The following is a 17,817-nucleotide window of genomic DNA, read 5'->3' on the forward strand; positions in this document are numbered from 1 at the left end:
CAAACGTTGCGTTTGTGTTAGTGATTTCGTCATGTTTCTGCTAGTCACGTTCCTTGTATCAGTGTCGATTCACAACGCTGCCGTGTCTATATACAACACAATAATTTTTACTCATTAGTCACCGTATAATTAATTAGTAATATAGTTATTATGTAATCAAACGTCTATAAATTTATAATATTATGTCTTTCAGTACTACTAAAACCCTCATCTTTTCGTATGATCACTTTTTTGTCTTCGTGTTCAATTTTGAGGTGCTTGGAATCGGCCACCTGAACACTCGTACGCGCAGATTGTTTTCTTCAACTACATAAGCTAACTGAATCTGGTATAGAAAGACGCTACTAAACTCATAACCATACACTGTTTCACGGAACGGAACGCAAGGATAGCGGGAGAATTTGTATCTCCCTACTAATCGCAGAACCTGGACGGAAGTCCCTTGTTGCTTTGTCTTTCTTTTACCAGGCGGGTAATAATGTATTTAATGGCGGTTATAATTATTTTATTTTATTTTTGGACGGAATTATTTGTCGCCTTCCGATCCTTTTGACCGACATAATTGTAGGAATTAGGGAAGGATTATGGATGGTTTATGAGATAAAGGTAGGAAACTTTCTACCTTTCATTAAAGCATAACTGCTTTCATTAAAGCATATCGGCCGATTCGGTCGGGTCGACTATCTCACACAGAGGCTGCAATAAGCAATGTTTTACTCAATGTGTAATTTTTGTAAAGTTCATAGCGTACACGTATACTAAACAGCGAAAGCACGGGACTGTTTTCACGGTAACTTGTACACGGTCACGAGGAGTAGGAGAGTTGGTCATAGAGGGGGTGTCAAGGCAAGTACATGATATCGACAGACAGTGGGGAAAACTGCCAATATAAATGGTAATGAGTATAATAAAATACTATTTCACCCGAGACATACGTCGTGTTGAAATAATTTGTGACTTAGTCGTTAACTTCGATTATAATATTTTTTATATAAACAGGTCGACGGCATAACAACTAAATTTCAAAGAAACGAACTGCTTTTAGAGGTAAGTCGTTACTTTCAGCGAATGAACACCCTTCATCATCTACCAAATCACTCTTGGGACGATATTAGAATATCGTTCAGCGATTTTGAACTGCAATAGAGAGTTTACCAACCTGAAGGTTGAAGCTGTGCAAAGGCAATTCATTTGAAATTTAATCATTTGAAACGAAAGCTGAGCAGTATCGACGTTCATATGTACGGAATGTCGTAAACTGTACATTGCGATTTTGAAATCAAGAAGGAAAATGCGAGTTGTTATGTACGTTTATAAGGTGACACATAGATTTATAGATGTTGACATCTCGTATATAGGTACAGAGTAGTTCATGAATAATAGTAGATGAACTTATTTAAATATTTTAACATAATATATTTAATATATATTTAAATATTCAAGCCGTACCATCCGCAACGACTAAATTTATCGAACTTTGTTACCGATGCAGTTGTAGATGTGTTTAATGAAAGTTTAACTTCGTTTAAAATGAGAATTAGAAAGATAATTTTGGATGACTGCTGATAGTTAATTTCTCATAATCGCTCTTTTCTTTTGTGCTTATAAACTTGAAATAATCTATTTTATACCGGTTTCATTGTGTAATGTAATCAATAATTATTTTTTTATCTATTATTTACTATCACACTTGACATTAGTATTTCATTTCAGTTATTTTACGATTAGATTTGACTTAATACATTTTCTGTACTTTTTGAATTACATTTAATTTAGACTGCGTATATTTTCCATAAACCATCGTGTCGGTCTGACGGTGAACTCATCGCAAATCAGCTGATTTCGAAGTCGAGAGTTCTACGGTTCAAATCTAGTAAAGGCAGTTACTTTTAAACGGATTTGAATTCTAGATCGTAGATACGTGTTCTAGTTTTTAATTAACCACACATCTCAGGAACGGTCGACCTGAGACTGTACAAGAGCACACATAATTTACATTCATATATATCATCCTCTGAAGTAATACCGAAAACTGAACAGTAAAAGAAGAGATATATTTTCCATGTAATGTTTGATTTGACTGCCAGCAATCTGTATACCTAATCTGTGCTATCTGCATATCTAATTTGTTTTAAATATTGAGCAAAAAGGTGTTAGCTTTTCAGTTTTAGTTCTCAAACTCCTGATAGAATAGTACAGCATATTTAAAGTTTTTCATTTACTGTTATGCTGCACTTTTTACACTTAGCTAGATCTTGCCTGCTTCTCTGTTTGTTCATTAAGTATCTTCATACAGATGGCTGTAAGGAGAAAAGAGGCCATGATAAAAATTTGAGACTTTCAATTATTATTTTGTATTTGTGAAATTTATCCTGGACTTAGAAAATGTTGAAAAAATATTTTCATTATAAACAGGTTGCATGAAACTTCTTTTGCAGGACAGCATACTCCAATAAATATTCAAATGAAAGGCATAGACTTCAGTTAGGGTTAATGGATTCACCATTCTGTCTTGTTAAAATTCATTTATCAGTAATATGTAAACAACAGACACAAATACTGATAATCGATTTTCTGTATTCTATTTTTTCTAGAGTGATAGTTGGAGCACCCAAAGCAGACACCAGAAAAGATGTAAACATCCATAATGCAGGTGCTGTTTTTTCATGCCATCCAAAAAGGGAAAACTCGTGTACAGAAATTATGTTTGATAAGAAAGGTAAATAAAAAAAATTGTTTATCTATTGTTTATTTACTGTAATTAACAACTGACTTCAGGTAAACCAAAGATTTATTTTTAAATTACAAACAATGAAGATCGTACAGATAAAACCCAAGATCAGTCAAACAAAAGAGAGGCACATATGTTGACAACTTTCCTGGCTGACCTATTATTTATACAGTTGGACTTCAGTAATATAGAACATAGAGCTGAGATCTTGTCAGAAGTAATAAAATTCTCAATATTAAAGGAGCTATTTGCACTGTCATTTTGCAAAAAATATCTCTTGTTAAAATTGAGTTTTTAAAGATAGAAAATATATTTATTTGAAACAAACAACAAAAACAAATTACAAAATAAAAAAGTAAAATACCTAATTTATTTACACACTACATAAATTACTACTTGACAAAATTTTATGATAACATGAAAAATAATGCGATAATTATTATGAGTTTATGTAATTTTTTAGTATGTATACTAAAATACAGATACTCATAAACGTGTATGTTAATAACATTGCATTAACAACACACTTATTGACACTTCTAAACAAAGCAGTACAAATAAAACAGAAATACACTCGCATGAAATCTACATAACAATCTTGAGGAAAATTGTTCACAAATTTAAGAAAGCTAGATTTTGCCTTAAAAAAGCAGGAGAAAACAATCTATCGTACACAGAATATGATCAACTAACAAACTCATTGCTTCTGGAATAATGATCCTATCTGATTAGACAATTTTCTGTTGTAGAAGTGGATATTCATTGCCTTGTTCAACGAAAGAGATGATGAATATTTAAAAGCATTAGTAACAATAAATATTATTATAGGAATTTTTTAAAATGATGCGCTTAGATTTTATTCAGTTTTACATTAAATGATTTTATGTTTGGATGAAAATTTCAATAGGAAACAGGAAAAAAGGTAAAGGAAGCATAGGGCCTTTATCAAAGAGTAAAAAACATGTTATAGAATGAGAAGGTGTCCTTGTTTGAAACATACATTTTAATTATTTATCAAACAGTGATTTGGAGAACATAGTAGAGAGGAAAGCAGTTTCTAGACTATGGAAATGAGTTCTTAAGAAGTATAATGGTGATAACAAAAGAGAAAGAATTAGGAACAAGATCATCAGCAAAGTTACAATAATGGAAAAATTGGGGGAAAGAATCGACAGAAGGAGGTTAAGATTTTAGAGCAACGAATAGGATGGAAACAAAAATATAGGCAAAAATAAAAACAGAATGTAAGTCTTTAGGATGTAAAGAAATGCCAATGGAGGGGGTGATGCAAGAAAGAATAATGGAAGGAAAGGATAAAGCGTATCCGGTTTATTCACATCTGACATATGAACTTGGATAAATGACAAAGATGAAGAAATTGACCGCTTCAATATTTAGAAGTCATTGCTTCTCACAGTACCGCTGACTAACTGAGACTAACTCTGGCATAATTCTTATGAAGTAGAAAGATACTAACGTAAGTGAATGAGATTTTCTCACTCAAATGCTTCCTTTGAAAAGGCATGACCGTGGTACGGTTATAGGAATGTAAATCTCATTCTTTTATTCCAGTCGGATCGATGACAAATTTGAAATGCTAATAACATTTTTCTTATTTCGGTTTTGTAGGTTGGAGAAACAAAATATGCATCAAATTTTAAAAGGTGAATTACATTTTTATTACCCTCTTATTTTATTTCAGGGAACAATAAAGTAAGAAACCATCACTTGGATGAAAAATCACATCAATGGTTTGGGGCCACTGTAAGAAGCTCTGAGAAAAATGGATTTGTTGTGGTAAGTTTATATTCCTTTTTTCTGTGTATTAAACGTTTTGCTTAATTTAATTGACTGATTAGACATTTTTTATAGTTAGGAAGTAGAATAGCAGTGAAGACAGTGTAAAATGATGTTCTGTACTTCAACTCATCACTTCTTAATAAGTTTTATGTAATTTCTATATTATACAGCAGTGTTAATAAATTAAAAGAAAAAATAATTCTTTTTTTTTTTTATTTGTAGTTTTAACCAAATCAAATATTATCATTTATATTTTTTAAATTACACAATTTTTTGTTGGTGTCACATTAAGGGAAGTTAGGTGGACTGTTATAAATGGATTTAAGTGACAAGATTTAGCATTATTTAAGAAATATATTTTAGGAGTCAGTCGGCTAGAAAATGTTACAACTTAAAAATTTAGCTTTACAGTTGTCAACGTTACATAGTTAAAGCCACAACTTAAAAAATGAGGAATTATCTTAAAATTATTAGTATTACTTCTGTTCCAATGTAAAATATTCTGGTACTTTTTCTTCAACACCGACTGCCATTCTTTACTTGAAACTCTGCAGACATATAAGTAATCATTAATGCATAGACAGCGTATGTCAGCAGAGTTGCCTATTACCTTCATCCAGGAATCTGTAAATAAAACCAGTAGACACTGTATGATACTATCTCTAAAATTAAAAATCTTTTACCTATACATTTTATTTTGGGTTAAGTATGAGCATTAGGTTCCCAAATAAAATGCAATTTTTCAGGAAAGGAATGTGGTGAGTGTTCAAAAAAAATCCTGATCCTTAGCATGAAAAATGGCTGTAAGATATTCAATAAGGATATATAGAGAATAAAAATTCTTATCATATGATTTAATCAACAGAGACTTATCAGTATTCTTGAGGACAATTGCTCATTTATATTCAGACAGAAGGTTCAACTGCCATTCAGAATTTCTAGAAAAGGGTGGAATTTATTTTGAAGCAGTTGAAGAAAAATAATTCTTTATTGGTCGTTTTATTGACATTTTTTTAAAATGGATTACATTTCTTACAAAAAATTTTTTTAAATATTTACCATTCCACAGCTTGCCCTATTTTTTGATAATTTGATAATTCACAAACACACTTTGCTGTGAGGCAAATACAATATTCTGATGTGATCTGGATTCTTATAAATTGGTAATGTTCATTTTCCAAAATTCCATTCTAAGAGATTCACCATACCTTATCATTTTGGTAGTTCATACTTTAAACTGACCGAACAAAGAATTATTGCTTGGAGCAATATTCATAAAATCCTCATCACAACATGTAAGATCACGTGTGACAAAGGAAGTTTATTCAATCATTTTATTTTACACAGAACATTAATTTTTCATTGAATTAACATGAGTTCAGTATAACAGTGTTACAACTATGTTTAAGAAGTTAATCTATAGCATGCTTTGAAATTAAACATTTTTTTTTGTGTTTTACAACAATTTTCTTGGAACATATTAGAAATACAGATCTGGGAGACCTTTTTTCAATTTGTAATTTAAGATCACACATTATAACCACAAATTTTGCTAAATAATTTGTTATCATAGAGTTTATCTTGACTTTTAGGGCGGAAATCGTTTGTTAGCCATACCTTTGAAAGTAAAGCGTTCCTAAATCTATTTCATTACTTTTATGAGAAGAAATTACCTGAAATACTCTGTACATATTTTTATTTTTTCTACATGCATGTTTGCTTTCTATAAAAAAGTATTTAGAATATAAATGGTACATAAACATTTTGGTCTATTTTTTCCTCATCCTTCTCAATGCAATGCTGTCTTAAGTATGTTCACTTTGTTTTTGATTGCTATAACTTGAATTCTTGATATTTTTGTGGCCCCTGATAATACGTTACATGTGATTATTTGTTACTGCTTCCATTTCTCTAATCACAATCAAGGCAGTTCAGATTTTGTACTCCATATGTGGAGTATGTGTTCAATTCTCAATTATTATTTTTATTATTAATTGTATTGTTATTACACTCCTCCACTGACACTACGACCTCTGACTGCAGCCAGTTTTAACCTAAGTCCATTAATAGAAAAAAATATAGAAATTCCTTAACATCAGAGCCATTATGCAAATAAAGAAGAGCCAGTAATCATAAATAACTGTTCAGTGCTCTAATTTAAAGTTTATTTTTATTAAATTAAATAAAATCATACTTACTGTTATTTTTCAGGCTTGTGCTCCTCGTTACATTTTCTACAATGCATCTGGAACTGGATCGGGGGATCCAGTAGGTACATGCTATGTAGCTCATAATAATTTCAGCGACATCAAAGAATTTGCAGTATGCAGAACACGTTAGTAGTACTACATACATAGAAATATTTTTTTCTGTTTTTCATTATGATATTTTTCTGACTATAAATAGTTTTATAATATTAAAATGGATATTTCAAAGTTATACACAGTCTGGAATGATTTCATATTATTGCTGTACTTACTAATTAAAATTATTTTATTTTGAAAATATAAATAATGTACTCCACTACTTCCTAAATGCATGTAATTATGATTCCAGAAAATGTTTGGAATTATTTTGTTGATGGTGTTGATCCTATAGGAACCTAGCACATACATTTAGAAAGTTATTACTTTGTACTTTTTTCTATTTCTTTCCAAAAATTTAAGTCATATTTTATCCTGGTGGTAAATTAGTTATTGAATTTGGATATAATTGCAATAAAATATGTAAGCACTGACAAAAAAGTGAAAAAAACTTATACAACAGTAGTTAACATCAGATTATGAATATAGTTGTCATTACATATGATGACAATGAAATTAATAATACTAAACTGTATAGACTCCAATACAGAATCACTAAAATTATCATAAACTCAATTGAAATAATCATACACTTTGTATTTTGCAGTGAAATTAAGTCAATATGTTTTCTGTGAAATTAATATCAGTGTTTGATGTAAAATCAATAGGAGCATTATATCTTATGTTAATAAGCCCTTGTAAGCGATACTCAAATTATTTTGGATGAAGATCAACTAAAATAAATTTAGCAAGAATTTTTAGATAAAAGAGGTAGCATACAAGACAGGATAAGAAAGCATAAATCCTGAGTCACCTTTTTATGTCCAAAATTAATTATAGTTGCTTTGTTTACTATCGATGAAGTAATAGTTAATTTTATGTAGGTAGATTCCAAAAGATGTTTCTTCAGTCATAGTATATCATCAAAAAGGAAAAAAATAGTTTTTTTGAAGTTATAAATCATTATTTGAATGTAAGCCATTTTGTCCAGGGACAAAGTTCATAGAGAAATTGCTATTTGACATCATAATTTTTGATTTCTTTTATTAGTGGTGTTTTTATTTTAAACCTGGTTTTGTTCATCCTGATTCCATAGGTGAAGAGACACCCACCTTGTGGTGGCGACTGTCACCTTGTGACAGTCACCTTTTAGATCATCTGAACCTGATAACACATCACAGTCATCAGTTTGGCCTCTGTCAGGATGCCATCGATGTAAATACCTTGGCAGATCTCTATCAGTTTATTTACACAACTTACTATCACCTTCGTATGGCCTCTTCCAACCATGACAACCTACCATAACTTACAACCTTTTACTATCAAATTAACAATTTGTGGAAGCACAATCTCCACACCTTCCTGTAACACTGAAGGTTTCCCGTATTTAATTTCAGTTAGACTATGCACTCAAACCATTACTTGACTGAGTCTGTAAACACCAAAAATACTATCCTCATACCAAAAAACAATATTGTTGATCGCAACAATGACAGTTTTTTCCTACAATTCAATTTACTCAAAGGCCTCGTGATTTACTTAAAAATCAACAAACAGATTCACAAATTTAATAAGCCTCTAATGAAAACATAACCTATCCTTTTCTGTTCTAACCCACTTTCAGAAGTGAGTTCAATGCCTACACCCTCCCACATCACGGCTCCATCACATAATTCAGCGCACATCCATTCTCATCCTACTAGTGAATATCTCAGCTTACCAAAAGTCTAAGCTTCAGTTAGCTGATGAAGTAAGCATCTAGACGGACTCCTAGCCACCTAGGTTGCTTTTCCATTTGTACATATATAACAGCATCAGTCCCCTCAACCATCCTCCACAGGGCTAAGAATCCAAGGAAGTTAGCAACTATGTTCCATTCCCTTTTGGTTTTCCTATTAACTTTTTTTTTTAACATCCAGGACCATCGTTAGTTATTACTTCACAGAATGAGATGAATGACAATTAGTGTGTGAAAATGCCATACCTAACCGGGATTTGAACCTGGGACCTTCAGATGAAAGGCTGAGATGCTACCACTCCAATCAACTTGTAGAACAAAACCTAACTACTTTGGTACATTCTACTTCAGACCTGGGGCAGACATATAAGTCTTAGTGCACATCATCAATATTCCTACACTTTGGACACAAGCCTGAATTAATCAAACCAAATCTGGCCAACCTATCTCAAAAAGCACAAAAAAGAAACTGAGTCCAGAATGAAACTGTGTAATATGCCAATTGGGAGAAATCTATCTACCTGCATTCATTTTACATCAGGAAAAATACAATTCATGTAACGACCATTGGACATTTTAATCCACCTGACCTTCCACAAATGGAAACCTTGGTAATCTGTTTCTTTTATGCAGCCAGAGGTAAGTCGGTCTACCTTCTTGGCATCATAATTTGGCGCTCAGTTGCAAGGATATCAATGGGCTTAATACCAGAAATAACAAGGACTGTCTCTCGAGACAATCGTATAGGCACCAATCACAGACAACAGTAGGAGACACTGGGCTCTCAACAAAATATTCGTAACATTTGCACCTCATTCGATGAGCTCACACAGGTGCAGCATTTTAGGGTGTAACTTACATAGAACCAGCATAGTTTTGAAATAAGTTCCCAATTGGGGTGAACTGCACTCAGAACATCAAAGAAAGCAGAACAAGCCTATTTGGTAGTATATGGAAAGTGATCCTTGAGTTGAAGTTTCTCATCAAGGATAACACCCAGATATTTCTGCAGCAGGACATAACTAATTCAATGACCCGCCATTGATACACAAGGTTGTCATGTATCAATGGCAAATCCTTGAACACCTTCATTGTTATTTTCTCTGGGTTAAACACTATCTTATGTTACAAACTCCACAACTGGAGTATCTTGGAAGCCTGGGCTGCCTTGAATTCAATCTCATTTCTTGTATCTCCTTTAACCAGCAAAATCCCATCATTCTCATACGCAATGACACAGCATCCACTGAGTAACCTCACCCGCATCAAAGAATGAAATTCAACAATCCAGACCAGGGGTCCTAAAACACTGCCCTACAGACATCCTTTAGGTAGTGTTTTTCATACTTCTGGGACTTCATCTTGAAGAACGACGTCTCGATTACTGAAATAACTGAATTACACATTCAGCTTACAATTCATTCTACGTATAATCACGTTTCTGCAGCTGAAACAGGGCAGAGGGCCACCACAAATTATTAAAAGCACCTAATATGTCCAAAAAGATACCTAAGACATACTCAGACTCACTAGAAGAAACATTGTTCATAACCTTAAGAGTAGCATCTTCTATGCTGCTACCTGGGTGAAAACCATACTGATCATTCATCAACAACTTTCTAGAATTCAATCTATCAGTAACATGAAGGTACAAAACCTTAGAAACCTTTCCAGTAACTGGCAGGAGCGTTAAAAGACCTATAAGAGGAGCTCTCAGTAGGGTCTTTGACACCACCTTTAGATAACAATTTAAGAACATTTTTTCCAGCAAACAGGGAAATAGCCAGCAAAAAGCATTCTATTAAACATTTTAGGCAAAATACCCACATAAATTCTGTTAGAATGGACAAGGAGCTCCACTGTGATTCCACTGAAACCTGTGGCTTTACTCCTACCAGAACAGCAAATTACCTGACGTACTCTCTGCCTCTGTGTAATTTCAAAAGAAAAACATGAGAGCAAAAAGCAGCAACTTCTTCTTGGACTTACAGGTGGTACAAGATTTCATTAATCGCAACATCATGTGGCAATAAATCATTCATTAGAATATTTAAAATCTCAGCTTTATTAGAAATAACACCCTGCTGGGTCAAAGAGCTGAAAAAAGAATATTTTTCTTATTTTTATGCCCTATAACTGCACACAACACCCCAGGGATCCTCATTTCCTTGCTATTTAAACAAAGACTGTCAAGAATCCCTTTTTGTTGTCCTAACCAAATGAAAATATTCAGATCTTTGCCTTTGATAGTCATCTACTAAAACTACTCATTCAGGATCACTCTCCCTGAGCAGCTCTCCTGAGACAGTTTCAACAAAAACAACTATCTAGTCCCCCAATGTGCAATTCTCTCTCGACCCAAACTATAAGGAATTGGATTCTCAGTGGATTCGATGAAAGCCAGAGAAAATCTTTCTGCCAGGTCTTCCAATTTAATATCATTCAGACTTCGGTTTAAGACAAGGAGCATAGCAGAGAGAATATTAACAAATTTAGGCTAGTCCGCCTTGCAGGAAGCGCCCCTGCTTAAGAGGGAAATTTCATCTATAAGTGTCTCACAACTCCCCAACAAACTCAAAGATAATTAATTGATGATCACTAGAACAATCATCAACAATAGACAAAACATCAGGAATATTCCTACCAATATTTATATCAATATTCGTTCTAGCAAACAATCTTCTTCTATCTACCATTCCAGGATATTTTGACATCTCACTGAAAGCATTAAAGACCTCTAATCCAAACTCCACAACAAAGCCTTCAACTAATTCACCATTATCATCTGTGATTCCAATATGCCAAAGAAGCGACTTAGCATTTACATCTGTACCTAGCACTATTGGACAGTTACCAACGAGACCAAGAATTCTATCCCATTTCTCTAAATGTTCCTCAGTGGGATCTCTATACTGAAAATTCAAAATAAAAAAAATAGAAATCAAGGTCATCAATAACAAGTTTAACAATGACATGATGAGTATCAGAAACCTGTCTCAAAAAGACACAATCCAATGTCATCCTACAAAGAACTGCAGACATACTCTTACTTCCAGTATAAAATTCTTGTCAACTATTAGCCTGGCAGATTGCTGTGTACAATTTACATGAATGTTGCAGAAGAATTATTTTGAGCGACCTCCTTTCAAAAATTTCACCTAACTCGATCTGAGCAATGTAAGCACCAATCTATCTGTCCAAACTTAACCAAGCATGAATTAAAATACATCAATAGTTCTCAAATAACAACTACATTCCTTACTATTGACCGAGTGCTTGCAATCCTAGCACAACCTTCTGCAATTTACACAAGTAGGAGCCTCAGATTTTTTAGGATACTTCACGCTTGTGATCTTCATCACCTCAATGAGCACAGAATGAAGCATATTGACAGAATTTTGCCCTATGATGAAATCTGCAACTGTTAAAACATCTCTGATCATCAGTTTACTCCTTGATGCTGAAGCGAAATCTGCAAACAACCTACCCTCAGCAACAAACTTTTAAACAGAGTAGGCTCAAATTTGAATATACTGTGATAGCTTTGGATCATTTCTACCAGTTTTGAACAAAAACTTCAATGTTACCTCATCCAAGTTAGTGTTTTGCTCCCATATGAGAGACACAACCTCCTTCTTGGACAGGTGACGATCTACATCATAGATTCAAGGCCACCTTTTACATTTCTGATCCACCTTGACCTCCAACCTTTTACAAATGACAGATTCTGAAATGACTTTAACTATCTCTTTGTTGTCTGCTACAACAACCAGACCTTTCCTAGTATCCTTTATGTTCCTAATTTTCAAATTTGACATATTGCCCTGAAGGGCAGACTGAAATTCCTCTCTAATTTCTTTAATTGTTTTTGTTGAGCCTCCTTCCTACTTAGGAAGATGATCTCTGGCTGCTTATAGGTTAAGCTGGCCTCCAGCTTGCTTTTTAGCATCATGACATAGTGTTTCTGCTCCTCCCTAATCAACACAGGTGCTGGTGTCAGTACAAAAACTGACGCTTTAACTATAACCTCCTTGCCTTTAGTTGTGCTTGAGAGCACCTCAAATCCATTTGCTAAAGCAGAGAACATTGTCTTAAACTCATTAAGCCTCGGAATAACTTGTCTGCAAGCAGCTGCAGAAGCGCTTTAAGGGCTTTCAAGTAATCCTAACAACTGCTCACATTATAACAGAACTACCAGCCCTGCCCCTAGCCTTAACAAAATCACTAATCAGATTATTTTTTGCTACCCGTACCTGCCTGATAAGCTTGGTTTTTATCATTGGAGGAGAAGACAGAAAGATCCTCCACTACCTTCTTCAAACTCTTCGTTTCTAACCTGCCTGGGTTTTCCCTTAAACTCTGCAGACTTTAAAATCGACATCTTCGCCAATGCTTCCCTAAGTAAATAAGATAAGTTAAACTAATCTATCTGCTTACTCGCTGATATCTACTACTTTGACGAGCAAGCCCACAAATGTGACAACTGCTTGCAGCGAGATATGGGCAACGAGAGGCCTGATTGTCCTCCTGTCGCTCTTCGCATCTCTTAGGCGCTGCTGGATCATTTACACAAGTGCAAGCAATTACGAAAGAGCTCCTGCTCTACCCCCCCACTCTGAAAGAGTCCAAGCAGGACTAGGGCAAACCCTTGCTTGTTACAGGAAACTTGCACCGGCAAGCAGTCATTGCACTTTGTCACCACTTGCGCCAGATACCAGGTAGGATCTTAGCAAAAATGGATAATTGATGACCACTGTAAGCTTTTAATGCAGATGCTGTTAAAGTCGTAGTCAGTAAAGAATTCAACACTGGCAAAAGGTACACACTTGATCACCAGTTTAAAGGAACACCAAACAGGATACAATAATTAATTTTTTTGTGTTATTAGTTACAATATTATGACTACGATACACACAAAGCATTTGAGGTACAAGCGACACAAATTAGAGTTGTTTTCTCTTAAAGGAATAAGTTCATACTGTGGTCCCTCGGTTGAATAGAGACTAGAAATAATAAATTTGTCACTAGTGAAGCTGAATATCATCAGCATTTCAAATCATGGGCTTGGTAAGCTGATATGTAAAAGTATATTCTATTCATTTAAAAAAGCAGTAGGAAACCATTATTATTTTTCCCTCTCCTTAGTAAATTTGGAGTGGAATTGTTTGTTAATCTTGGTAGCTGTGCCATACTGTCACAAATCAGGTTGCCTACAACTTGACACAAGACCTAACATATATACATATCTTTCTTATGATACGTGACATATATACATTGTTTAAATGTCACAGAATATTCATAATTAGTCATGTGTTCTTAAGGGGTAGGAAAATTGATAATAGTGGAAGAATTTCATCTTCACCAACAAGTCAGACCATTTGCTGATCACTGTAACTGAAGAAGGAACTGATAAGTAGTCAGACCAGAAATGTGTTGAAAGCAAGAAATTCTATTCGCATTTTTTACATAATTTCTTAACAAATAAAACTACAATGTAACAAATTAAGGTATTAATGTAACAAAAAAGGTTACAACTCTAAAAATTGAAGTATGTATGCCTAAAAGTAAACTAGTGGTATCTAGAAAGACTTTCTATAATTTTTCTACCTATAACCTTTTCTAAAGTTGTAAAAATAAAAATTATTGTTTTTATCTTTGAATATCTAAAAACTAGAAATTTTCTGGAAGAAATAGAAATTTAAAAGTTGAATAAATGCAGTCAATCGTTGTTTTTTGTAGTCACTATGTTTTAAATTACCCAGAATCAATCATTTCTAGTGGGGTCTGGTTGAATGATCTAAAAGTCAATTCTATACACTAATGTGCATTACAATATCAGGAACAATTAGGAAAAGGAACTTTTCTCTAGTAAATTGAAACATATATTTTACTTATTGTATATTTAATAATTTTATTGTGATTAGTGCAGCATCTATTTAAGTGAATAACACAAAATTATTAAGTAAATGCAGTACTTCCCGACGGGAGTACTGCAAGTATAATAGGAGCTCAGGGTAAAAATACCCTGAGCTTCTGAGGTACAAGCTGAATGAATATCCTCTATGTTGCAGAGGCTTTAAGCTATTTTTCTGTGAGGTTGATTATGATATATTACAGTTCCTCATAATGTGGATAGTCTTAACTCACCACTCACTTTTTTCTCTATCTTTGAACCCTTCCTCTCTATTTTGGGTTCTGTGGTATATGTTAAACTGTACTAAGTGCTTGTAAGGGTGCAATACTTTCAAAATCAGGGAGTCTTTGCCAGGATCTAGAAGTTAAGTTCCTTGTTAATTATCTAAAGAACTCTTATTTCCTGTTTAATGGCAGCTCAATATATCTGACGTCTGAGGTGCCTACTATCTATGGTTAAGCTTGGGTTTTTTAAGTCCTCATAAAATACAAAGAATTAAAACCAAACTTCCAATACAGAAAACAGTTAAGTGATATCAGTTTCAAAACTATCTGCAGTTATTGTCAATCATACGTTGCTAAAAAAGTAGGCCGTGAAATTAACCTGGAAAAATAAGTAATCATTTTTTAAAATGATGTCCTTTAGAATAAGAGATGAGAAAACCGCATGATAATCCATGTGAAAGGAGGATGCAGCAGAAAGAATTGAGAAAAGTCCAGAGGGACAGTAAAATGCAAGGAAACAAGAGTAAGATGTGGAAACTGAGTGAGGAGAGAAATAGGTAGAAGACGGCTGGAAGAGAAGGAAACAAGTAAGAAACTAAGGTAGAAGACAGTGATCGATGACATTAAGTACATCATGGAATGAGAGTATCTGAAAACATAAGCCGAGGTATATTTCTTTTGCAGTTTTCTGATATAAATGTAATATCTCTTTTTTTTTAAATTAAGAGGTTAATTAATTTTAATTAGTTCACTTTATGAATTTATTTCTTTATTTTCACTTGATTTAGACAACTGCATTTGACATGTATTTTGATTTATCCCTTTTTAGGTCTTGGAACCTTAAATTACCAAGGAAAATGTGAATCAGGGATAGGCGCTAGTTTTTCAAAGGTAAGGAATAATTAATAATAATAACATTTTTTTTTTTGTTAATAATATTGATGATCATCACATCATCCATTATTGCCATCTCAAGCTCTATGAAAATAAGCAGGGAAGCTGAGTGATCTATTATAGATGTTGAAGCAAGTACAGTAGGACAACCAAAAAAAAGACAGTGTATTACAATTGACCTATCAAGAAATCTAATTCTACTTTTCATCATTAACTACTCTCATTTTCCTTATCATTGAATTTGAATTTTATATATTTGTCTTCATATGATGAACCTTTTTTCTATGAATCCTCAATGGTGCAGTGCAGATAACAATCTTCTTTGGACTGCTTAAATCTTGCTGTTTGTAATTTTACACCTCTCTCTCTCTCTCTCTCTCCCTCTCCCTCTCCCTCTCCTTCTCCCTCTCCCTCTCCCTCTCCCTCTCCCTCTCGCTCGCCCTATCCCTCTCCCTCTCCCTCTCCCTCTCCCTCTCCCTCTCCCTCTCTCTCTCTAATAGTTCAGAGTGATAAACAATATTCCATGTCAGGCGAGAAAATAACTTTATTTAATCTTCTTAGGTTTGAACTGCGCACCTAAGTCACAAACATTTGATTCATGGCAAATTTTCTCATTCGCAATATGTGTATTTTACCGCTAGAGTTTTTCTAACATAAGCCATAACTAGTGTCTTATTAAGATTTAATGGCAGTTTTTTTTCAATTGACCAGTCATATATATCCATTCAACATCATTCTGAAGAACAATGTATTCATTACAGTTATTTAACTCTATGTGTATTTTAAATCATTAGTAACCAAAGAACATTTTTTCAGTTAATTTCATTGGTAATTATAATAAAAAATAAAGGTCCTAAATTGGATCTGTGGAACACTTGATATGACATTATACTCTTTTGAAATTTCTCCATTTATTTTTACACAAAATTCCCTCCTGTGAGAAATTATATCCATATTAACATTCTAGCCCACACTGAGAAGTTTCTGTACTAGGATGTCATATAGAATGGAATCGAAAGCTTTTCAAAAATCTAACTAAATAAACTATTAACTGCCTTCCTTTAGCTAACCGCAGGGGCAAATGATGGCAACATGTGTTTTAAATTTGTTGTTAATAATTCAATGTAGATTATTTCATTAAGATTAGTTATGGTTGACCTTGTAGACAAAACCATATTGACAATGCAAGATACTAAGAAATAAAGTAGAATATAAATAAACTAAAGCTTTGGCCCCAGAAATTCAATCTTTCCTAAAAGTATTATGATTTATTTATGAAACTCTTAAAATCAGTGATACCAAAATTATGCCCAGTTCTTTTATATTTTCTATGCTCAATGATTTTTAGTTTTAAACATTGTTTCAGTCTCATGGAGAACCATACACCTCTTGAGCAGTGATTTTTTTGAGGAATATGATTTTCCATATGCTTATTAATCAATTCACCAAAACAAGAAGCAACTACATTAATTTCATTAGAAGAAAAAAGCAATATTCCAGTCCTGTTGCATAACAAATTTATAATGACCAGGACAGTCATATCTTTCAAAATCAAATAAAGCCTCGCTGCTCTTTCTCCTTCATAAAGTAGAAGTTACAGTAACAGTCAGTACGTCTAATCAAGAGGTACACAGTGATGTTACATAGTGAATTTTTAAGAAATTTTTTACTATGAATGGGTTATTCCATCTCAGATTTATGAATTTTAAAAGTTTAATTTGGGAATGATTATGCCACATAATCTGGAGTATATAAATGTTTCAACTTATTCTGAGAGGATCAGGAAGAGTTGTCAGCCAAGAAGTTCAATTGGTGAAGGTAGACAGCAAGCATTGACTGTTGAAGCATTTATTCAACAGGATAGAACTACTACCATGGAATTTTTTTAAAAACTCGAAATAATTATTGAGAATGTAAAAACAACAGAGATCATTTGAAATTTAGCAGCATGAGTGCATGTGTTTTCCACATTTTCTAGTCATAACACAAAGAAATAAGGTTGATTTTATTGTTACACAAGTTTACTGGCTTCAATGACTAGTGTTCTGATAAGAAAGAAAACCCGTTTAACCGAAAAATTTAATCTGGAGTATCTGTATTTACATCTCTGAAGGTGTCTCTTAAGGTTTGTTCCTTTGGAACATGCCCTAAATGTAGAAGATTATGGAAATAGTAGAGCTGTATTATTTTGAGAGGTTTGAGACTACTAGATT

The 17,817-nt window shown here is 33.4% G+C and overlaps 1 protein-coding gene across 3 annotated transcripts in view; it reads left to right on the forward strand.

Moving 5' to 3' along the window:
• The window catches only part of LOC142327903 (integrin alpha-PS2-like), a 100,520-nt gene that overhangs the window by 14,060 nt on the left and 68,643 nt on the right, over nucleotides 1-17,817 (forward strand). For 2 of the 3 annotated variants that reach the window (XM_075371260.1, XM_075371259.1), the window contains exons 2-5: nucleotides 2,595-2,719; nucleotides 4,434-4,528; nucleotides 6,743-6,866; nucleotides 15,540-15,601. In XM_075371260.1, the coding sequence (XP_075227375.1) occupies nucleotides 2,595-2,719; nucleotides 4,434-4,528; nucleotides 6,743-6,866; nucleotides 15,540-15,601 (406 nt within the window). Of the gene's footprint in view, nucleotides 1-924; nucleotides 1,048-2,594; nucleotides 2,720-4,433; nucleotides 4,529-6,742; nucleotides 6,867-15,539; nucleotides 15,602-17,817 lie in introns of those variants that run through there. The other variant, XM_075371261.1, reaches the window with a different exon arrangement.

The sequence above is a fragment of the Lycorma delicatula genome, chromosome 7 (assembly GCF_047948215.1).
Source record: "Lycorma delicatula isolate Av1 chromosome 7, ASM4794821v1, whole genome shotgun sequence".
Lineage (NCBI taxonomy): Eukaryota > Metazoa > Arthropoda > Insecta > Hemiptera > Fulgoridae > Lycorma > Lycorma delicatula.